This window comes from Lontra canadensis, unplaced genomic scaffold (genome assembly GCF_010015895.1).
Source record: "Lontra canadensis isolate GAN:19392208 unplaced genomic scaffold, GSC_riverotter_1.0 scaffold154, whole genome shotgun sequence".
NCBI classification, from domain to species: domain Eukaryota; kingdom Metazoa; phylum Chordata; class Mammalia; order Carnivora; family Mustelidae; genus Lontra; species Lontra canadensis.
Window position 1 is genome coordinate 136,035 of NW_022631148.1, and position 23,151 is coordinate 159,185.

The 23,151-nt window shown below is 55.2% G+C and overlaps 1 protein-coding gene across 4 annotated transcripts in view; it reads left to right on the top strand.

Moving 5' to 3' along the window:
* The first annotated feature begins 343 nt into the window (after positions 1–343).
* Positions 344–23,151, top strand: part of DGKZ (diacylglycerol kinase zeta) — a 42,298-nt gene continuing 19,490 nt past the window's right edge. For 2 of the 4 annotated variants that reach the window (XM_032844636.1, XM_032844637.1), the window contains exon 1: positions 11,701–11,973. In XM_032844636.1, coding sequence (XP_032700527.1) covers positions 11,813–11,973 — 161 coding nt within the window. In that variant the 5' untranslated portion in view covers positions 11,701–11,812. Of the gene's footprint in view, positions 571–9,485; positions 9,677–11,700; positions 11,974–23,151 lie in introns of those variants that run through there. The other 2 variants (XM_032844635.1, XM_032844638.1) reach the window with 2 other exon arrangements.

Consider the following 23,151-nt stretch of genomic DNA (forward strand, 5'->3'; position numbering starts at 1 on the left):
CTGGTGCGCGGCAGTGGCGGCGGCTGCAGGAGCGCGCTCGCCGCCCGGGCTCCGGCTCGGTTCGGGCTCGGGCTCCAGCCGTCAGGGGAGCGCCCCAGCGCGCACGACGCAGCACCCCGACACCTACCAAGGACCCCCGGGGGCGCGGGACGATCCCCGCCAGCCTTCCCCAGGCGCGTCGCCGGGCAAATCGCCGCTCCCGTCGTCTGAGCCTCGGCGTCGGGAGGGACGTGCGGGCCCCAGGTCTCCTCTCCCTCGCTCCCCGCCTCGCGTCCCGGGGCCCAGGAGGAAGGGAGACTGAACTTTAGCGGGCAAGCCCGAAAGGCCGCAGCAGCCTCGGGAAGAGGACGGCCGCGGGATGGCCGAGGGGCCGGGCGGCGCAGGGCCCCGCGGGGACGGGGCTGGCGGCGGCCGGGCAGCCGAGGAGGAGGTGGTTCGGCGGCGCTGCCGGCGGGGGGAGGAGGCCGAGGTCTCGCAGCTGTGGCCCGAGGGACCCCGGGGCATGGCCGCTATGCCCCCCGTGGAGGAGCGGTTCCGCCAGCTGCACCTACGAAAACAGGTGTCCTACAGGTAAGGAGAATGGGGGCAGAGGGAAGCTCAAAGCTGGGGACCACCCCCCCACCTTCAGTCAACATTCACTGAGGACCCGCCGCTTGCCTGGCGTTGCTCTAGGCCCTGGGGATTCAGAGATGACTACCAAGGGGTCTCTGCCCTCCGTGTGCAAGGGGAAGGGGCACTTCTGGGAGCCCCTCTCTCTATGAACTGCCCTTTTCATCCGACATGGGATTACTGATGCTAACTGAATACCAGACACTGTACTAGGCGCCGAGGAGAGAAATAACCAAGACATCAAGCCTCTCTCTGCTGAGGGGAGCCGGGAGATGGCCCCTGGGCCCTTCTTCTGGGAGAATAAGGACCCGGGTTCAGGCAATAGGCCCTACCTACTTTCTCATGGGTTGACTGTGTGCTAGGCACTGGCTTATAGAAGTGACTAAGGTGCTTCCCGACACCATGACTGAGACCCTGCTGCCTAGAGATGAAGCAGGAATCTCCACCTGGACCTCTCTGCCCTGTGGGGCCCTCACTGGCATCCCCAGTGGTATGGTGAACCTCTCACTTCCCTCGAATCTTCTGCCTGTGAAAGGTTCCCAATCTCTGGGGTCCTGCCATCTCTGCCCAGGAGATTTCCTGGAGGAATTGGCTGGACTGGGTCCCAGAGACCACACTTATGACTTAGAATGGAATGAGGAAGGGCTGCCCCTCCAACAAGAGTGGGGAAGTTACCCCGAGGATAGGTATGAGGAGTGGGTGGGGGCAGGGCAGGGGCAGGCCTCCCCTTCCTCTTCCTCTCCCAGACCACAGCCTCAACTTGGACTTGCTGCCCCTCTAAATCCCCTAGACCAGAGTGACCTCCTCTGGAGGGTCCACAGGGACACTGAGGCATCTGCAGTCCTTGAAGCCATCAGACCTGTTAGAGAGGACAGGTTTCCTGTCTGTTTACAACCTGGGGACTTGAGGTGCGTCTCACGCTGCCCCGCTTCTCCCTGGGGCTTCTGGGAGGGGGTTTCATGAAACTGGCCCAGCCCTGGGAGCTTAAAGAATTTAAATGGATTATGATAGTATCAGGCCTCCATCACTTGAGGGAGAATGGAAGAGAAGGGCAGAAAACTTCACCATCATGAAGTGAGATACTCAGAATAAATACGAAGTAGGTTGGGTTCACGTGGGCTCTACCTTCACTTTCTGGGGTATGTAAGGAATCAGGGGGCTCCATTTCCAGTTCTTCTAGGGCACTAGGTTGGGAGGAGGTCGTCATCTGTCCCCTGCCTTCTGGCTACAGATAACAGAGCCCCTGAAAGGAGGAGGAGAGAGGACCAGAGACTGACGGGCAATGGAACAGAGAATGTAGAATCCTGGAAGAAGTATTAGTCTGGGAGTCCAGAGGCCTGGCCTGTACCTCACTTCTGCCAGGGCCTGACTATATGTGTTTGAGCTGGGCAATCTCTCTGTCTCTGAGCCTCAGTTCTTCATCTGTAACATAAGGGGATGACCCCAAGATTTTCCTTGGCTGTGGAACAGGGACACACAGCATCTGAAGCTGGAAAGGAGGCCAGAATGGGGTTTAAGGCTTAGAGGATTGGAACCAGAGAACAATGAAAGGGCTGAGATGGGATGCGTCCTTGCGAGTCCTTGCGAGCACGCATGCGCATGCCGCCCCCAACCCAGAAGCAGTGGCAAGGGCTGGGATCTTCCCCCAGGCTGGTTCCTAAGTGGACACCCCTCCTCAGCCCAAACTCGAGGCGTCTAGTCACAAAGGACACAGGGTGGCCCAGCTGTGGCTCCTTTCTAGCTGTGAAGGGATCAGGAGACCTCCATGTCCCCTGTGTGAGGGCTACAGGAGACAGCGGGGGCGGGGGGGGGGTCTAGCTGTCACACCTGGAGAGATCATGCAAGGTACCTCCTCACACCCTGTAGTCAGGCCAGGAGTCCCGTCTTAGGACCAGGGCAGCACAAGGCATTAAAGCAAGAGCTCCCAGAGGAAAGGGCAGAAGCAGCCCAGGAAAAGCACAGCCCTGGGCTTCTCAGGGTGACCCCAGTGGAATGAGCTGGTTTCAAGCTAAGCCCCACCGTGCGGCAGCAGTCCTGCATGGCCTGGTGACTGATGCCACCTTTCCTGGTACAGATCGCGGGCGGCGGGGGGGGGGGGGGGGTGGGGGGCGGGGGGGGGGGGGGGGGGGGGGTGGTGGGAGGGAGCTGTAAGCCTAAGACCCATGGTGGCCTTTTCACATCCTCTGCCCGCCACAGTTCCATGCTGCTCTGGCTCGCTGATAAACCTCCCACCCCGCTGTGAGGAGTTGCTAAGAAAAGCAGTTGAAAGCCCTTCACAGAGAGAAAAGGCTTTTAGACAGAAATGCGGAGGCACAAAAATCCGAGGGCCGAGGGGTGGAAGCGGAAGCAGTATTGAAGCGGGGCTGTCGCTGACGTAAGTGAGGACGGGGGCTTTCAGCAGGACACTAGAAGCTTTTAGGGACATAATGGCTTCTGAGAAATAGGTTCCCACAGCCCTACTGTGGGCTGGATGCAGCCCTGGCAGCTACTTTAGGAAGATGGAAAGATGGCAGGTGTGGGCCAGTAGTGACTCTGGGTGGGCAAGGGGAGTGGGGGGAACTTCTCGTACCCACATCTGGGCTTGAGGACAGCTATCTCCCCTATACTTGAGAAAGTCCTGAATGCTCAGGGTTGGGCTCAGGAGACCATTAGAGGGCAGCGTCCAGCCTGGGAAAAGCCAGAGGGGTACCAAGGACATTAGGTCTGGTCTGAAAGGGTCAGGAGATGCGGAGCTGGGGCTTCTGGAGCTAAGCCCAGTGGTTACCACACCGCATCACCTGGGGATTTTTTTTTTTTTTTTTTTTTTTCTCAAAAACCCTTTCTAAAGTCCTATCCCTGGAGACCCAGCTATAGGTAGTCTGGGGTTGGATCTGAGCATCTCAAAAGGTGATCTGGGTAGAGAAGCACATTTAGAAACCTGTGAAGAAACTGAAGGAGAGAGAAAAGGTAACATGTGAGCTGAATCACTCCCATGTGGCTGGCAGGGGGCTCCCCCAAGCTGGGCACTCCTGTGGCCCCAAAAGGACCCTGAAGGAGGACCAGCACCTCCATCTATAATTCCGGCCCTGGGCCAGGTGCTGCATGAGACGGAAGGGTGTGACATGGTCCCTTCCCCTGCCAAAAATAAGATTGGTACGGGGCCAAATAGTAAATATCTTGGGCTTTGCAAGTCCCACAGTCTGCCATTGTGGCGCAGAAGTGGCCACAGACAATATGTAAATGAATGAGTGTGGCTGCATTCCAGTAAAACTTTATTTATAGACCCTGAACTTTAAATTTTATATCATTTCCACTGTCACAAATATTATTCTTTTGCTTTTTTTCCAACCATTTAAAATTATAAGAACCATTCTTAGCTCACAGCCATCCACAAACAGGCAGCAGGCCGGATATGGCCCATCAGCCACAGTTTGCCCATCCCCAATCCAATGGGATGCTATGGGACAAACACACAGGAAAGACAATGATGGTTGGCATTGAGAATCAACCTGGGCATTCGGGGAAATGGCACTCACATTCCCACCAAGAGAGGGCTTGCACACACACATGCTGTCTTTGGGGTCAGAGAGACCTGGGTGCTAATTCCTAGCTGGTTGAGTCACTTTCCCCTCTGACCCTGTTTCCTCATGTGGGAAACAGGAACAGTAATACCCGCACAGGAGAAGGGCTGGGAAGATTGAAGAAGATAAGATATGTAAAATTCCTGACTCGTAGCAAGGATGAGACACAAGTTAGGAGATCTTTGGCTCTCTAGAGCTGGACCTCCGGGGCGGGGGCTGGGGGGGGCGCGGGTGTCCAGGAAGACCCCTGAAGGAAGTCGGCCCTGAGTGATGGATAAGAAGACCTGGGAGTGGCAGAGTTGAATGGAGACTAAGCAAGAGCTGAGCACGGATGCCTGTCCCAGACTGCAGCTCTCACCCTACCCCCTCCACCCCCAGAGAGGGGCTGGGAGGAGGGGAGCGACTGGGGGCGCCAACTGGCAGGGAAGGGTGCCCCTCCTGTGGGCACGGGGCTGCAGGGACACAGCTCCTCAAGGGAGGGGCACCTGATCCAACTCTCCCTGCTGCTATTTACCAGAAGCTAAAAATAACCCAAGAGTGACAGGGAGATGGGGCCGATTTGTAATTTAAATAGCAACAGGATAAAGCAAGGAGCTGCAAGAGATCACATTCTGTCCTGAATTAAAAATGCAAAAACCGGGGGCAGAGAGCTGAGCTGGAGCTGGAGGAGGGGTCTGCTGCCAAAGGAAGCTGGAAGCTGGGGGGGGGTGTCTATCTATTTTCCTTCCTTTGGGAAGGGCAGGGACCAGGCCCGGCCTCGAGATCCTTCCTCCCCTCAGGGACCTGAGGTTCTTGCTGACTAGGGAGTCAAAGGCCATGGAGGGCAGTGCCCAAAGGTGGGGCCAAGAGCAGTGCAGGGATTGGGATCCCAAAGCGGGGCTTCTCCAACCCTATTATGGCACACAGTGCTTGGGATATCCCCTCCCCCCTACCCCAGTAGCTCATGTCCCCACCCCAGCACCAGAGGGACACAAGCCATTTGGGCATTTCGGAAGGAAGCTGGGAGGACCAGTTTGAAAGGGCGATTCTCTGGCGCGCTGCTGAAAATCCCTGGCCAAGCATCAGGAAGCCTGGCTTGGAGTCTCATTTTTGCTTTGATTGGTGCAATTTCAGAGCAGAGCATTCAGAGGCCCCTGAAGGGTCCAGATCCCAAGGGCAAGGGTTGGAACAGGCTGGGGAAGACTTCTCTTCAAGGATATTTGAAGTGGCTAGGGAAGGCATTAGGATGAGATTTGGCTTCTGCTGAGTTTGACTGTGCTCGACCTGTGCTCTTGACCTACAGATGTTTGCAGAGGGAAGGCTAAGCAGTGTTCATAGAGTAGGTGGGGATTCGAGGGCTCCTGGGAAGTTCACTCCAAAGCCCTTTTTACTCTGTCAGGTTTCCAAGGGCCTGGACTTTCATCTTTAAGGATCTTTTCTTTTGGCTCTAAATATACCTTTCTCTAGGAGGGATAGTAAGACAGGAGGCATGAGGACTGAAAGGTGCTTCTGCAACTACAATGTATGACCTGATAGATGGGGGTGGGAGGCTCTGATGGCAGGAAGTCTGCTGATCCTGCCCCAGGGGCTTGGCTACGGCAGGGGTGGGAGGGAACACCTTTGGGCAGATCCAGCAGGCCCAGAGTAAAGAAGAACCACCCAGGCTCCTCTCACCTCCAGCCTGGGGACCTGGGAGGTGCCCAGGGACAGTTTCCAAGAGAGATCGTGGTTTGAGGGACTGTCCTTGAACTTCCAGTGCTATCCCCACAGTGGGGGAGGATCCTAGCTCCCCACTCCCGATTTCTTCCTGCACATGGCTTTCATGAGGCTGCCCAGAAGGAGCCTAATCAAATTTCCATCTGTCACTAGCCAGGGGCACCTGCAGCCCTACTCAGGTACATCTCTCTCCTCTGTGGGGGCAGAGGCGTCGCACCTGGGCAGAGGCCAGCGATTGGCAAGTGCTATTGGGGTTTGGATGGCCCCCAAGGGCTTCAGCAGGTGCCTGGAGGACAGGCTTAGTGGCTGAGGAGGGACTTAGATTCAAAAAGTTCCCCAGGTCTCACCACAGCCCCTTGTGCAAGCCAGAAGCCAGTCTCCCTCCTTCTGCTCTCAGTCTTTTGGGTAGCTTTATTCAGCATTTCTCCACTTCCAAGGGAAGTTACTGAGCCCATACTGTGCGCTCAGCGCGGAGCTAAGAGCTGCGCAGGGGTCAAGAATTTTGTAAGGAGACAAAACTGATGTGTACCAAAGGTCTCCTGATCTAGGAATATTTTGGGGGACAGAAGTAAACGTCAGAGATAAATCAGTGGAGTGAGAATGCTGGCTCCAGGACAACCTTCGAGACTTAGGTATTTATAAAATATTTTCATACAAATGAATAAGGAAAAACCTGGAGGCTGGGAAGGAGAGCCAAATGAATCAGGACAAAGAGAATGCAGAAATCATCCGGTCCAACCCAGAGATGTTAAGGGACGTGCCCAGAGTCACACAGCGAAGGGCTGGAGTTCGAACCCATAGATTCTGCATCTGGGCCTCTTTTCACTTTCCCGCTTCTGCTTCTTGGGCCTGGGTTTGGAAGGATGGAGAGCTTGACTGGTCAAGCCTGACGGGCAGACAGGCCAAGGAGAGCATCAGAGGCAGAAGGGATTGGCACGGGTGAGGGTGGCATGTTAAGGCAAGTGTGAGGAAAAAGAGAAGCGATGTTTATTGAGCACCTACTGTGAGGCAGACACCGGCATGGTGTGAGCTGAGAGAAAATCTCCACAGGGAAAGCCTGGACAAAGAGGCAAAAAAAAAAAAGAAGAAGAAAAAGAAGAAAGAAAGAAAGAAAGACACTGGGAACCAGAGCATAAGGAGCCTCGAAGGTCAGGCCAAGGAGGCTGGCTGGGCTGGTTTTGAGAGCAGAGGCTGTCCAGATCATGGGTTAAGCATTTCGTGCCCTGGTACATTTCTTTTCCCCAGCTCCCTCTTGCTCATCCAGGCCACTGAAAGTAGAACACCTTACCCTCTGGGGCCTCAACAAAGCCCAGAATAATTTTCTTACCCAGATTCCTTTTCCTGTGTGTATCTGGGTGCATTCTGAGGGGTCCCCAGATCCCCAGCGCTGGCACATGTCGTCCTAGGAACGGTAAAGGGCGTCCTCCCCAGCACCATGCACCTGTGCCTTCCAACCTTGTTCTCCCAACTCCACCTGGAAATTACTGGCTGCTTAGAGGAGCACAAGCCCAGGGGGATCCTGGTCCCACAGTCAGGACTGCTCTGCCTCTCAGAGCCTCCAGCCTGTCTGGTTTCCCCTTCACGAGTCACATTTCCTGCTCTCTGTTGCTCCAGGGCTGCCAGAAGCCTCAGACTAAAAACAAGCCCAGCCCCATTTCCTCTGTTTAACTGCTCAAGCTCCTTGCAGAATCCCTGGGAGAGGAGTAAACGGCCCTGCAACAGTCGCCTTCTAGAAGAGGCCTTGGCCTGGCTGGCAGAGTCTCTAATGAGCTGCAGCACACAGGACCTGCCCAGAGAAATTCAGAGATGACGGGTTGGAGGGAGAGCTGCGGAAAGGGGAGTGCTGAGCCTCAGAGTAATCACCATGCTATGTCTCAACCCCAGAGAGGCCAGGGATGTCTTACTGAAGGATACAGACTCTGGGGTGAGGCTCTTAATTCTACAGCTTACCACCTGGGTGACGTTGGACAAATGAGCTTAGTAGTTCTGGGCCTCAGTTTCCCCATCTGTAAAAGGAGGAAAATAACAGGATAGGGTCATTGTAAGGATTCCAAAGCTTCTGGCACAGAACTCTTCCAAGAAATATTAGCCATTGTTTTATCACTCCTGGGTGTTAATTATTCATGACATAGCATGATTTATTAAACAAATATTTATTGAGAAATATTATGTCATGAGGGACACAAAGGTGACTATAGCACCAGATGGAGGTTTCCAAGGGCTGGGATGGCATCGTGTGCATTCCTGTGTCTGCAAGTTCTGTAGTGTAAATGTTTATTGAACTGAACTGACACCATTTCTGTCCTTGAGAAATTTACAGCTTTTCTGGGGTAACAAACACATACAAAGCTCAAGAACTAATTACAGAGCAATGTGATTTAAAGAGTGCTTGAGGAAGGGACGATTTCCCTCCCAGAACCAACCCTAACAATAAAGAGTAAGTGTATGCCTTACTATTTATTTACCAAATCTCCAAAAAGGCCTCAAAGTCCAGCAGGCCTTTTTGCTATTTTTCAGACATATCAAGTATTTTCCTTACTCAGGGCCTCTGCCGCAACTGTTCCTTCTACCTAGAATGCTGTTCTCCCAAATAGTCATGTCATTTGCTCTCTTGATTCATTTAGGTCTGTTCTGAAATGTCACCTCCTCAGAGGAGGCTTCCCTGATCTCCTACCCAAGTAGGAGACCAAACTCTTTCCTCCTCATCAAACTCTTTCCCCTGCATTTTGGCTTCATTTTTCTCTATAGCACTTGCGACATTATTTCATGTATTATTTGTCTCCTAGGTGTCTTCCCCACTAGAATCTGAGCTGTGTGAGGTTGGAGCTCTTGTTCCTCGCTCATTATTATATGGTCTGATATAGTTCTTGATGCATAGAAGGCACTGAATAAATATTTACTGAACGGTTTCATTTGTAAACCCTTTTACCTCTTATTTAATCCTCACTAAACTCCATGAGCCCCATTATTACTATCACGCCCCCTTCCATTTTACAGATAAGAAAACTGAGTCTCAGAAAAGCTCCCTGACATACATTCATCAGTCTGTCTGTTTATATCCTACCTTATTGGGTTGAAGATGACTCAGAGAAGTAACCCTCTCTGACCTGATCCAGTAAGTGGCAGAAACAGGACAGGAGCCCACATCTTCTGGCTCTCTTCTGGTTACTCCTCACTCTGCCGCTGTCCCACGAGCCCGGCCCTGCGTTATATGGTGTGATGCTCGCAGAGGTGTGAAGGAGAGAGAGGAGTATGGGGGCTGTCCACTGCCCGCCCGTTTACCCTCATAGTTGTGATGAAGCGGGAGATCTTAGCAGGACCAAGAGGGGAAGAGCACAGAGAGTCTGAATGGAGAGGAAGGCTGGACTGAAGCTTGAGGTTCAGATTCCAGCCCAGGCAAGCCTAGCGGCTGATGGGCAGCCTCTGACTCGGGCTGTCTCCTGGCTGCTGGGCTGGGCTTGTCCTCACCTGCCTCCCGCCCTCCCATGCAGCTCCTCTTCCCAGCCAGCCTCCTGCCCCAGCCAGCGGAAGGCGCCTGCGAGGCCTTGGTCCTCTTCTGGGGCAGCCGGCCGGCCGGCCTCTTGCAGGGCCCCCCGGTCAGGAAGTGCCGAAAGAGGAAGAGAGTCGCCGGGCAGGATGAGCGTACTGGGGGCTGGTCACAGTACCGGGGGAGGCTGCGATGAGGCCACAGCTCTGGGCCCCGCGGAGGCGCTGGGGACAGAAGAAGGGGAAAAGCCAGGGGCACTGAGGCAGATGTGGCGCTACCGCTCCTGGGACGTGCCACAGATCCCAGCCGAGGCCCCCCGGACACAGTAGGTACTCGAGGTGGCCCAGGAATGGGCACAGGGACCTCTGGCCCTCTCTGAGTCCTCTTTTCTCTTGGCTGGGGGTGTTGGCAAACGTGAGCTTGCCCACCTGTAGTCCAGCGGCTCTGCAGAGGCTCAAAAAAGGACAAAGGGGCTCTTGACGGGGTGAGGGGATTTCTGATGTTTGAGTTGTTGGGGGACTGTGTGCAGGAGGCTGGGTTGTTGAGGGAGCTAACAGCAGAGGGGCTGGGAAGAAGAGCCCCCTGCGGGAGTGCGGTTTTGGGCGTTGTAAGGCTGTGTAAGCAAACTCAGTGGGGTCTCCAGCTGCCTCTCTGGTTTCTTCCCTCGGAGCTTGGTGTCAGAACCATTGGGAAACTTCCTCAGAGGGACCCATGCACCCCAGAAGGACAGCGTCAGGCCCACTTGGGGATTTCACTGCCCTCCTCCTGCCCCCCCCCCCCCCCCCCCGGGCACGTCTGCTAGCTGGAAGGCTGTGCTGACCTCCCTGGTCAGACCTTCTCCAGGCCCACAGGAATCTTGAAGGACGTTGGGAGAAAGTTCTGAGCTTCTGGGTGCCGGCTATTTCTCAAAACCACAGGCATGCCCATAGGTCACAGCCCTGAGCATTGGTTATATGTGGCTGGGTAAGGCTGGAAAATGGGCTGCCACGAAGCCCATTGGAGAGGGTGAAAGTGAAGGTGACACAGGATGTGGCTTTGCAGAGAGGAGAGCTAACAGAAACAGCGGGCAACTGATGTGGGCATCGGGGTGGCAGAGTTTGGGAGGAAGAGGACCATGTTCTCCAGGTTCCTGGCCTCCATTGGTCAGCCCTGCAGGGGCTGTCAGAAGCTGCCCAGCTGCTGGTTCCCAGCATGTGTCCTGGCTGTGCCACCCCAGGAGACTCCTCTGGTTCCAACTGTGTTCCTCATCTCTAGAGGGTGATGACCTCTGCTGCCTTTGGGGCTGTGTGTGTGCGTGTGTGTGTGTATGTGTGTGCATCCTCGAGGTATGTTTCTGGGTAGATGGTACGTGTACAAGAGGGATGTGGCCACCATAACTGTTCTTCTGGGGGGGGACCTGTGAGCAGGAGAAAGATGTGTATGTTCCCTGTGGGTGTCTATCTTGGTGAATGAGAGTGTGGCCCTTATGTGTGCATCTGTATGAGTGTAAGAGGCATGCGGGTGACTCCCATAGTGTAAGAGATGGACAGGATCTATTGGATATTGTTGTAGGAAAACAACGATTGTGTTAGGCGTGTCCAAAAGGGTTGGAAACAACTGTGAACAGCTGAGGAGATGAGTTTGTATGAGAACCGTGTATGTTCTCTGTTGGCGTGTGCTAGGGTCACTAAGTGACTTTGGTCCTGGTATGTATATGTCTGAGTGTGATGCCGGGGTGAGACGTGTTCTTAGTTTAAGTAATGAGTGAGCAGGCGTGTGTGTTCTGCGTGTACGGGGAACACTGTATGACTTATGTTCCTGGGGGTGTGATTTGGGAGAGCCAAGGGGGTAAGGACGGAGACTGTATGAGTGGTTGTGAGCAGGCACGGGGGTGTGCAAGAGAGGTGTCCGCACCGGTGTGGCTGGGGCAGAGTGGTTGTGACAGCTGCCCTCGCAGGGGTTCACTCGTGAGCGTGTAGGTTGTTCAGGGCGGGGCTGAGGGGAGGAAAAGATCGTGTGTGCCTGGGTGTGCTCAGTGCCCGCGTGTGAGACCCCAGGAGATACTGTGGGATCCAGGGGGACCAGCCTAGGGGTGGGGAGGCGGGAGCTCCGGGGCCCCGCCCCTCCCGGGCTCCGCCCTCTCCTGGCCGCCGAGGCGTGTGGTGGCGCGGCCGGCGGCCGGCAGAGGGCGCCGCGAGCCGGTGCCGCCTCGCAGCCGAGGGGGCGTGCTCGGCGGCGGGCAGGCAGCGGCCCGGCCAGCTATGCGGGGTCCTGCGGCCGCGGCTGGCGGCACTTCCTGGAGCGGCGGCGGCCGCTTCCCGGGCACCTGGGCGTGGGGCGCGGGGGCGCGCGGCGCGGGGCGGGCGGAGCGAGGGCGCGCCATGGTCGCTGCAGGCGGCGCGGAGCCGGCGTGCTAAGCCCCGGCCGCCGTCCCGGCATGGGCGTCTCCCGCGGGCCCGCCGCCGGCCGGGGCTAGGGCCGGATGGAGCCGCGGGACGGCAGCCCCGAGGCCCGGAGCAGCGACTCGGAGTCGGCCTCCGCCTCGTCCAGTGGCTCCGAGCACGACGCGGGTCCCGAGCCGGACAAGGCGCCGCGCCGCCTCAACAAGCGGCGCTTCCCCGGGCTGCGTCTCTTCGGGCACAGGTGAGCGCGGCGGCAGCGGGGTGGGCACCGCGGCACCGGTCGGACACCGCGCCGGGCTCCGGGAGGAGCCGTCTCCGGACTGACAGCGAGTGGAGGTCTCCGCCCGGCGCCGGCCGGATGGGCTGAGTTGGCTTGGCTCCGCGTCGGGGTCAGCTCCTAGAGTCCGGGCACTGGCACCGGGTGGGAGTCATTCGCTGGCACCCGCGGCTTAGCGCGCCTCCTCTGTGGTACCAAGGCAGGGTCTGCTTCCAACTTGCCTGCGGGGTAGGACCAGCAGGTAGGGTACCCCCTGTCTGGCCGCTCACCCGTTCTGGGCACTGAGAGAACAGGGCCTCCTCTGAGCCCCCTGGCTGCAGTGAAGTGGGGAAGGTGTCACGGCCGCCCCCAACCCTGCGCCTCGGTGGGGCCGTTTGCCTACCGCCACTGCACGGCATCTGCAGAACATGGCCTCTGTTGATACTGGCTGTCCCAGAACACTGGCAACTGAGCTAATTGCTCATCACTATAAGCCTCTCCTTGAGCTTGGGGGTGCCTGGCCACCTGTACTATATTGCTCTTAATCCGTGGAGAGACCCTATCCTCTACCTCTGCTAGGCGGTAGGCATTGCTCCCCCTACCCCCATCCCGCTCTTGCTGGGTGAGGGATGGGGTGGGCAGCAGTCTGAAATCTGCTCTGTGGCTCTTCAGGCTCCGTGCTGCCTCCTCCTCCTCCTCCGGCACACCAAATGTCACTGTCTTATGCCTGGGACAGGGTTGACCAGGACTCTGGTGAGGAGCTGGGGGAGGGTGTGGAAAGGTGGAAGGCAGGCAGCTCATGGCATGTGTGCCCACGTTGGCTGGGAGTCCTTCCTGCCATGCAGCCCTGGTGTAAGGTGAGGGAAGGTGGAGACCCACGAGGACCCCACCTGGCTCCTTGGGCTTTTTCCTGACTGACCCCTGCCCTTCTCATTGGCCAGGGAGCTTGCAGCCAATCAGCTAAGGACCCCAGAGCCAACTCAGGCTGGACTCTGACCACTTGGAGCCTGCCCAAAGCCTCCCTCTCACTTTTCTTCAGTTGCCCTGGCTTTGTGGCATTCGGCACACCCCCTCCCCGAGCTTTGCCCTGACCCTTCCCAGGGTAGACTTTACCCACCAATAACATGGGCAGTTTTCTCCTGCTGTGCGGCTTGGCAAACCTGTAATGCTGACCTGTGCCCTCTGCCAGCCTTACCGTGGCCAGGGCCCTGTTCTTTGTGTCACCACGCACACCCAGAGATCAGGATTCTCACGCTGCCAGATGGAGCTCCGTGGGCTCTTGTGAAGCCACACAAGCTTCGGTGCCATATAAAACGGGGCAGGGTGCAAGGCGTCCAGTACCTCATTCTGTCACCCACAGCCCTACAAGATGGAGCAGTTTACACCCAGCCCTGCAGGATGTAGCCTCCAGTGTTCACAGGCTCTGGAGGGGGAGGGAGGGGCTCCGCTAGAGGCTTCCTGTCCCTGCCCACAGGGTACCAAGTGTCGGGCTCTTGTGACCTGTAGCTGTGCCCCTCCTGAAGGGCACAGGTTAGTGCAGGTGGAGTGAACCTCAGGCACATTCAGGGGGGAAAGAACAAGAAGCAAGAGAACCAACAAATACCTTTACGTAATTCTCTAAGCAGGAGAGGTGTGACTTTTCCATTTTTATAGATGAGGAAAAACACAGGCTCAAGGACATAAGTGGTTTGCCCAGAATCACACAGCAAGGAAAAAGGAGAGAGAGAGTTTGAACTGCAGTCCAAAACCCTTTCTCTAGGCCAGGTTCCTGAACAGAACATCACAATGACCTAAGGAGCTTTAGGAAATTCAGATTTCTCGATCTTATCCTTAGCATGCCTAACTCATCAGGGCTGGAGATGGGGCCTGGGCGGGGTTTTGTTGTTGTTGTTGTTGTTGTTGTTGTTGTTGTTGTTTTTAAGCTTCACAAGTGTTTCTAATATGCTCCTGGGTTTGAGGACCAAAGTATGACATCACTCTGGGGATGGTAAGTGATCTGATAGGCGCTTAATGGGAAGAAAATGAAACAGTGATCTCTGGAAGCATGTAAGGAGTGTCTCTGTGTAGTAGCTGTGCTGGGCAGTGGGGCATTCAGAAATGAATATATTTGGAGACCCCATAGCCAGGGAGAGGGCAGTGAGGGAAAAGACTCTCCTGACAGGCCTGGGAGCTCGGAGAATCAGATGCCCACTGGGGCTGACCCCCTCCGCCTTGCTTGGGTTGGAGGGAGGGGCAGACATTTGGAATAGTACACTTGTTTTGGGCCTTGCGCCTTTCATGTCTTTTATCTCATCCAGCCACCTTTGCTGGTTTCCGTTTTCAGGTGAAAGTCTCCAGTGCCCTAGCTGACGCCAGCCCCTCACCTCCATCTTTTCCTCAGGCTCCATGTTCGTCCTTAACCAGGCTCTTGCTTCTCCTTGGGCTTCCACCCTCTGCATTTAGGCCATCCTCACACCTTGGGGCTGAGGGACCTGATAAGTGAATTGACAGTGGCTAGAAGGGAGGACCAAAGATAACAAATAGATTGGTGGTGGCTGCTGCATTCCGATCTTGGCTTGGTGGTTGAGTTCTATAATCAGCACTCTGCTGTGGGCTTGGAAGGGGTAGTGGTGGTACCCAGGCCGCACGTTTGCCATCCCTGAGCTGGGCAGGTAGAACAGTCTCTGAATGGCAGCCTCTTTGTCATCTTCCTTCAAGAGGTTTTTCCTTAAAGCTCATCTCAGACCCCCACAACTGGTTTCACCCTCTTGGAATCTGGGGAGTGGTAAGAATCTCTTCTCTCTTAGCATAGCAAGACAAAAAGCTAGGCTATGATCCAGCCCTGTTCCACCTCATGGATCCTTGCTGGGAACCATCAGCCCCTCCTGGAAGAGTCCGTATAGGCCCTGCCCTAATCCCAGGACAAATGGGTTTTCCTCTGTCCTTATCCTTCAGATGCTATTGGCCTAGGGGGTAGTCAGTCACAAGTGGGAGGCAAATTGATTCCTGTCCCCTCCTGCTCTTCCAGGGCATATCTAGAGAGAGGACTCACTTAGCTCCTGGCCTGGTCCCAGCAGCCTGACCCTGGGCAGGTCGCACAGCCTGTGGATTAACTGGTTTCACTCCTCAAGGGCGTCAGAAATTATTTGGCGCCTCACACACCCAGACATAAGGAGCCTCCAGAGCCCCTGGGAGCCTGAGCATCGGCTCTGCCACCCCTGCCCTTCCTTAGTGCTCAACGTCCTTAGTTCCCAGAGGGCATGAAATGCACCTGTGGAACAAGTTTGAGACAATAGGTCCCATTGACAGGTGATGCCGCATGGCCCCAAGTGAGCCGGGCCTTGAAGTCCAGACCGGTAGAGGGTGCCCGCTGGGCTGCCTGAGCTGAAGTTTGGGTTGGTTTCTGCAGTGGTTGGGCGGCACATGTTGAGGGACGCCTCTTGCAGAGCAAGAACCCCTGTCTGTGGTGCCAGGATGTCTGGGAGCAAAGGGGCCTCTTTGAGTGGTTTGTCCTACTCAGGCTAATACTGGGAGTGGCCCAGGTGCAAGTCAGAGTCCCTAGGTTCCTGCCAGCTGGAGAAGAAAAAGTGACCCCAGTGGCTGAGCTGTGTGTCAGTTTACCCCATTCTGCTGTGCACGCCCCCACCTCCACCCCCACTGGTAATGTCATGTGCGAGCATGGAGCTGGCGGAGGTCAGGAACTGGAATGGGTCTCTCTCTCACTCTCTCTCTCTCTCTCTATCTTCCTTTGCTGCCACACACCCGCCTGAGTCTCTGGCTTATAAGTCAGGGGAGGGGATGGGCAACTCTTGTCAATTTCTGTCTGTGCCATACTCCAAAAAGGTCAGATCTCAGGATTTGGAGCTGCCCCATCTCCCAAAGAGAGCAGGAGAATGGTGTCCTCCCAGGCAAGGATGGAAGAAGGACTGAGTGACCCTAGTCAGAAAGCCTTGGCCCTGGGCAGCTGGAGGTAGGGGAAAGAGAATCAGACCCGCCTTCCTCGGCTTCCTGGAGCCCTCTGCAGAATTGCCAGTCATTCCCCCCAAGCAGAGGAGAAGTGAGTGGGCTCACTGGCTCTGAGACTTGGCCTGTGCTGGGCTTCAGGAGAAGCAGAGGTCGGGTCCCTATATCCCTGCAAAGGCTAGAAAGAGTTTCAAGGTCCAGAAGCTGATGGGCAACTTGTCCTTGCAGTACTGCTAGAGTGACACAGGGGGGCGACAGCTACCATTGTGGAGAGGGAGGTGGAAGGGGAGATTCTTCCTGGAGCCAATCCACTTGTACCAAACACCTGCTGTGGGTGCACCCACAGCCACCGCCCACTGGCCGGTTACCTGATACCCCACCTGCCAGGACAGAGCCGGTCAGAAGGAGGCAGAAGGCAGGCCCTGCAGGAGCCTCCACAGCACCTGGCCCAGCCCCTTCCCTGCCCTAAACATTGAGGCCCAGTGATGTGGCCCTGACTGGGCCAAGGTCTCACAGCCAGCTAGGGGTTATCTGGGACCCCAGCACCAGTCCCCTGACTCCAGTATCAGGTCAGTTTGTACCACATCTTAGGACCCCACAGCCTTCCTTGTGTTCCGAGGAATCCTCCCCATCCAGCACATTCCACCCCACCTCCACCTGTCCTCCTCCCTGCCCCCTCTGCCTCTCCTTCTAGAGGCTGCTGCCACCACCTGAGTAGTTCTCAAAGTCATCACGGGAGACGGCGTGGGTAAGAAGGGGAAGCTGTCGCACCTGTGTCTAGGCTTAGGCCCTTGTTCCTGGGTGAGATGAGTGGGTGGTGCCAAGCACTCATTTCTTGCTCCCCTGGACTGCTTCCTCTGTTTCCTTTGTGGAGACCTTGATACCCTTAGGGCATCCCCAGAGTTCTCAGCATGGGACCTGCCTGGCACTCTAGTCAGGGCTGGCAGCCTTGGAAGGTAGTTTCGCGTGGGGAAGAGTAGGCCAGAGCAGTGACGACCTCGAGGAACTAGCTATCCATCTGCCCTCTTTCCTTTTTGCCCACTTCCTCAGCTGAGACACAAGGGACCCAGTCAGGTGGTGAAGAGCAGGTTTGAGTGAGACCAGGGGCTCTGTGGCCCAGGGAGAGGAGGGGGAGGCTGAGGACACGACCACTCCCGCCCTCCCGCACACTCCCCTGCATCCAGGCATGTCATGTGCCAGCTCATCTTTGTCTGCCCGTTAACAGTTGTTTTCATGTACTCCTTAGAACAATCTCGTAGTTGGTTTTATTCCCATTTTACAGATGAGGAACAAAGCCTCAAAGAGGTCAGAGGCCTGGCCTGGGAATCACGCAGCTCCCACTGGATCTTTTCAGAACACAGGCCATCCTACTTACTAGCACCCTTTTCTTCTGTTTTAGTTTCCCAGGCCCAAACTGGTAGAGCCCAGAAAGGGGCTTGAGTGCTCCGTGAGATGAAGAGATTTCTGTCTTGTGTGGGAGTGAAGACCCATGAGACGTCCTGCTCCTGGACCCCAAGAGAGAACTGCCACCAGGATCCCAGCTGCAGGGGGAGCAAGGCTGGGCTAGGGGGACCCTTGGGTATGGGACTACAAGAGAATGAGGGAGAATGGGTTGTGAGCGGGTTGTCCTAGGCTCCCCGGCTGGGTGCGGAGTGGAGGGGCAAGTCTGTGATCTTTCGTCTTGCTTTCAAAGCACAGGTTGCAGAAGCCTCGAGACATGTGCAAAGGAACCCTTGATATCACCCTGAGGTCACAGGTGGCCTGTGGCCTGTGGCCTGGGGAGAGGTGCTGGGGAGGAGAGCACAGTGCACTGGGCCTCACTTGTACTCAGCGCCTCACGGTGAGAGGTCTGAAGAGAGAGGAAGGGCCCCAGAGCCCTCTCCCTCCCTTTCAAAGACCTCCTCCCCCTTGCTCCTGGCAGAGCGCCAGTCCAGAGCTCCCACGCAGAGGCCTCTCCCCTGCCAGGGCTGAGCCTGATCCCAGCACATGCCAGAATAGCTGTCTGGGAGCCTGGGCCTGCGCCGCCCACGCCCAGCGTCGGCATCTCGCGGGTTAACAGCTTGCCTGGCTCTCCGCCCCCCCTTCCCCAGCTTGCTGACATTTTACTAAGGCGGGGGCGGTTGTGAAAGGGAGCAGGCTGGTTCCTGCTCCCCAGCCCACACAGACACCCCACTGACACAACCTGCCACCCGCTCACCCCCACTCTGGAAGGCATCCTTTGGGGGGAGACCTTCCGGCCCCACACACACGGGGTTCCTACTACGAGACAGCGTAAGGAACACAGTTGGGGTCCCGTGCCACTGCTGAAACCCATCCTTGGAAGACGCGGGGCAACCCCAGGGAGCCGTTCTCCCTCGGGGGCTGGGGAGGGCGTTTTTTAAGAGTTATTTTAAAAATCTTTTAAAAACCACAAAATATTTTACAATTAGAAAAGCACACAGAATCATGAAACACCCACTGCTTCGGTCAAATCTTACCGTTGTGCCGTATCTGCTTTAGATGCCCCATGTGTCCCTCCCCAGAGGAAACCGCAATCCTGTGTTTTGGTGTTTGTATTCTCAGGCCTTTTAAAAATGTTTCCTACATAGGCATCTGTCTGTGGCAACAGGTCGTGCTGTCCTGTGTGGTCCTGCGCTGGATTTAAATGGCCGGCTATACCTATTCGGAATTCAGGGTTTATCCTCCATATCATCGTGGAGATTTAGGCGTCTTGAGACCTGAGCTCCGGTGTGCCTGTTTGGGATGCAGTGTACTAATCCTTTCCGAAACTGTCGGACAGCCTGTTTGCCCAGTACCCTGCTGATGGACAGTCCGGGCGCTGGCGGGGTCTTTGCCATGGAAGCAGGCCTTCAGGGACTGTTCCAGTGCACAGCTCCTCGTGTGTTTGGGCCGCTGGTGCTTGATGATAGGGTGGTGTATCTTCCCTCTAGACAGCCATGGTCAAGCTATGCTCCAGAGTGGCTGTCCTAATCTTTAGGCCTCTGGAGTTAATTTCCTGTCTTGAAAGTTTTGGTCAACTGAGGAATGGGTTGCCATGAACAAACTTAACAGCTCCCGTGAGCAAGACAGGGAGGTGTTAACCCCAGGTATCAGGTGAGGAAATCAAGGCTCAGGGTCAGAGACCTGACTTGAGGTCCTGTAGCTGGTCAGAGGTGGAACCCCTCTGGACCTTTGGGTCCACATCCTCGCAAAGGCTCTTTGTCTCCTGCAACTTCTCCAAGAGATTTTAGGCACAGTGTCTGCCTCAAAGGCAGGAAAAGGCCCCGTGAGTGGTGCATGGAGGCAGGGCTGGGGAGTCGTGGGGGAGGGGTTGACAGCTGATTCTGAGAAGATCTAGGGGATGGAGGAGCAACATGGACAGAAAGCTCAGAGAGGGAGTTAAATTTTTTTTTTTTAAGATTTTTATTTATTTATTTGACAGAGATCACAAGTAGACAGAGGCAGACAGAGAGAAGGAGGGGAAGCAGGCTCCCTGCTGAGCAGAGAGCCCGATGCAGTGCGGGGCTCATCCCAGGACCCTGGATCATAACCTGAGCCGAAGGCAGAGGCCTTAAACCACTGAGCCACCCAGGCGCCCCGGGAGTTAAATTTTGAATGAGGGATGACGGGGCGTGCTGCTCCGCGCAGATGGGGAATGGGAGCCTGCTGCAGTTACAGGAGAAGGCAACAAGAGGTCTCAGCCACAGCCACGAGGGACCTGGGGGCCAGCAGGGTGTTGGGAGACACAGAGAGATATGGGCAACCCCGTCAGGGATCAGTTTCAGTGTGTGCCTCTGAGACACAAGCGCGCAGCCCAAACCAACAACTTGTCCCCCCAGTGCCGGCGGGAAGGCCTCGGGAGCTGGCCAGCCTCTGGATCGGTGTGCCCGAAGCTCTGTGCTCTCAGTTTCATCCAGGCAGCAGAGCCTGGACCATTCACTTTTTCCTCCATTTACTCTTTGGTCCTCGTCCGGCACTTCTAGACCCTGGGGATGCAATTACAGGCAGTTCCTGGTCTCCAGGGGCCCACAGTCTGGTGGGGGATGCAGGCTTGCAAACTAGCGCTAATGGCTGAGAATAACAGAGAGAGGGCCCAAGCGTGGGAGCAGCTCACCACCCCGCCCCCCCAGGAAAGGGGGCTGGGAGGAACTTTCCAGCAGAGCCAGTGTCTGAGCCAACTCTGAAAAGACAAGAGGAAGAAGATGAGAGAGGTCACTAAGCACAAGAGGGGAATGGCGTTCCAGATAGACTACTGGGTGCCAGAGGCCAAGCACGGAGAACCTCTTCCAGAGGTGGGGAGTGAGGGGTTTGGAGCATGGACCTAGAGCAGACTCCTGGGTTGGAACCCAAGCTCTGCCACTTCCTAGCTGTATGGCCACAGGCAAGTTATTTAATCTCTTTGTTCCTCAGTTTCCTCACCTATAAAATGGGGATAATGCTACTACTAATTTTAATGAGGTTCAATGATTTTAAATTTGTAAAATGCTTAGAACAGTGCCTGGCACATAGCGCGTTATGTGTCTGTCAAATAAAATGTAAGAAAGTATGGAAGAGATGGGACAAGAGGCCGAGAGGCCAGTTGTGTCCAGGCCAAGGGCTTTGCGTTGTGCTCACCTGACAGTGAAAGGCCAGTTGGGTCGGCGGGCGCTCTAAAACGACCTGTGGTGCCGGTGGCAGGATGGCTTGAAGGGCAGGCCCTAAAGAAATGAGCCAGTCATTTCACAGACATTTCTCCCAGGTTTTGCAGGAGCCAGACCATGAGACAGGGACTCGGGACACCAAGGAGAGACCAGGGATGCTTCCGCAAGGAGCTCAGAACAGGGGCTTGGCCCCAGCCCCAGCCCCCAAGCATCTGAGTCACCCTTCCTCTCCCCTCCTTGCCCACAACCCTCATGTTGCCACGTCCCACTGTCCAGGCTTCACAAGGAAAGCCATGGAGAGCGGGAGTGGGCAGTGGCACCCAGCCCCGTCAGGGGTCTCTGCTGGTCACTCTTCGGGTCCTCTGGAGAGGAGAGGAAGGTAGCTGCTAGAACAAAGGCTGTTGCCATCTCCTTGTGCCCAACAAAGAGAAGTGGCCTGGGCCGGCCTGGGCCTTGTGGTCAGCCCTTGGGTGCGGTACCCCAGGCAGAGGAAACCCTTCTCTTCCCTCATGGCTCTCGCCCCTCCCCCACGGAATTCCCTTTTCCTTCCTCCTGAGCCGATCCGTGGTAAACACTGGACTCACTGCCAGGCCCTGTGCTGGCCAGGCCCCGACAACGCACAGCCCCTGGGCCCTGGCCCCCAGCAGCTTGTGGCCTGGTGGCCGGTGGGGTTGGGGAAGAAACAAGGCATATGGATTTGAAAGAATGAAGGCTCCAGGGATCCAGAGGCAGATAAGAAGCCGAATAAGTAGTGTGAGGTGACTGGTGGGAGTGGTGCCTTCTTGGCTGGGGCAGCTGTGAGCAGTGGGGAAGGGGCTGGTATTCCAGGCAGAAGGTAGGCTGTGCGCGGCCAGAGTGCGGGACAGAGGAGAGGATGGCTGGGTTAGAACCCGGTTTTGTCAGCATAGGAGGCTGAGTTATTGCTGCACCGAAGCCACATTTGCCAGGCCGGAGGATTTGGAGTTCTTCTGAACTAGTGGTTCCCAAAGTACGGTCCTGGGGGTGCCCTTGACCCTTGCAGAGGTTGGCGCTATCAACACTATTCGCATAATTGTACTTTCAGAGCTGCCCTGGCTCGTGCCCTTTTCACCACGTTAACAGTCGTACCCACGGCGCACAGGCGAGGGTGGTGTGAAGCAGCTTGGAACTTGGGCACAAACTGAGGCAGTGGCCCCAACGTAAACTGGAAGCCGTTGTGTGCCTCCCGCTCACGACAGCAAGATGCAACAAAAAGTATTAACTTTACAAAGTCCAGATCCTCGAGTCTACCTCTTTCCACATGTTCTGTGTGGAGGAGGCAGTTTTGCTGCAATCCGGACTGTGACAGTTGTCTTGAAAAGCAGGTTTGGGGTTGGTTTTTTTTAAGATTTTTTATTTATTTATTTGACAGAGATCAAAAGTAGGCAGAGACGCAGGCAGAGAGAGGGGGAAGCAGGCTCCCTGCTGAGCAGAGAGCAAATGTGGCCTCAATCCCAGGTGGGATCGTGACCTGAGCCGAAGGCAGAGGCTTTAACCCACGGAGCCACCCAGGCGCCCCTTGAAAAGCAGTTTTGTAGCTGAGTTGCAAGCTGTGCGAGTTAACGTGTTTTAAGGAACACCATTTTAACGTGAAAGAACACCTGCCAGACAGAAGTCTTCAGACTTGGGTATCTGGCAGACATTTTCTCAGAAATGAATGAAGTGAGCTTGCCACTTCAAAACCAGTATCAGTATTTGTTGCTAATGGTAAACTCTGAGCCTTTGAAAAGCAAAAATTAGAATTTTAGAAACCTTGTATCCACTGTCTAGGGCCTGACAGCTTCCCAGGACTTTAAGGACTTTTCTGACTAGACCAGTGGTGATGTTAGCAAGTGTGAGTTCTTGATTTTATATAAGGAAATGTGTCAACATTTGGCAGATCTGCATAACTCAGTAAAATATATTTTCCAATGCTCGATGTTACAGAATTCAGAATACAAGAGTGAAAAGTTCATTGATGGGGAGCCTGGGTGTCTCAGTGGGTTAAAGCCTCTGCCTTCTGATCAGGTCATGATCTCAGGGTCCTGGGATCGAGCCCCACATCGGGTTTTCTGCTCAACGGGGAGCCTGCTTCCTCCTCTCTCTCTGCCTGCCTCTCTGCCTGCTTGTGATCTCTGTCTGTCAAATGAATAAATAAAATCTTAAAAAAAAAAAAAAGTTCATTGATACGGTTTCAGACTCCATGTAGCCACTAACCTTTAAGAAACAACCACTTGTCATATTGTGATACAGTGGCAAAGAAGAACATCCATCACTGCCTGAAAAGCCCATTAAAATACTTCTCTTCTAACGACATGTCAGAGAGAGGCAGAATTTTCTTCACATGCTCCACCGAAATGTATCGGTGGACTGTACAGACTGGCTGCAGAGGCAGTTGGGGAATCCAGCTGTCTTCTATTAAACCAGAAATTAAAGAGATTTGCAAAGATTAAAACAATGACACTCCTCTAGCTAATTTTTTTTTTTTTTTTTAGAAAATACAGTTTGTGTTTTAAAAGAAAAGTATGTGTTATTTATGTTAACACATAATGAGTTTATTGGGGGGGTTTGTTTTGTTTTTATTTTTTTATTTTTTTTTTTTTTT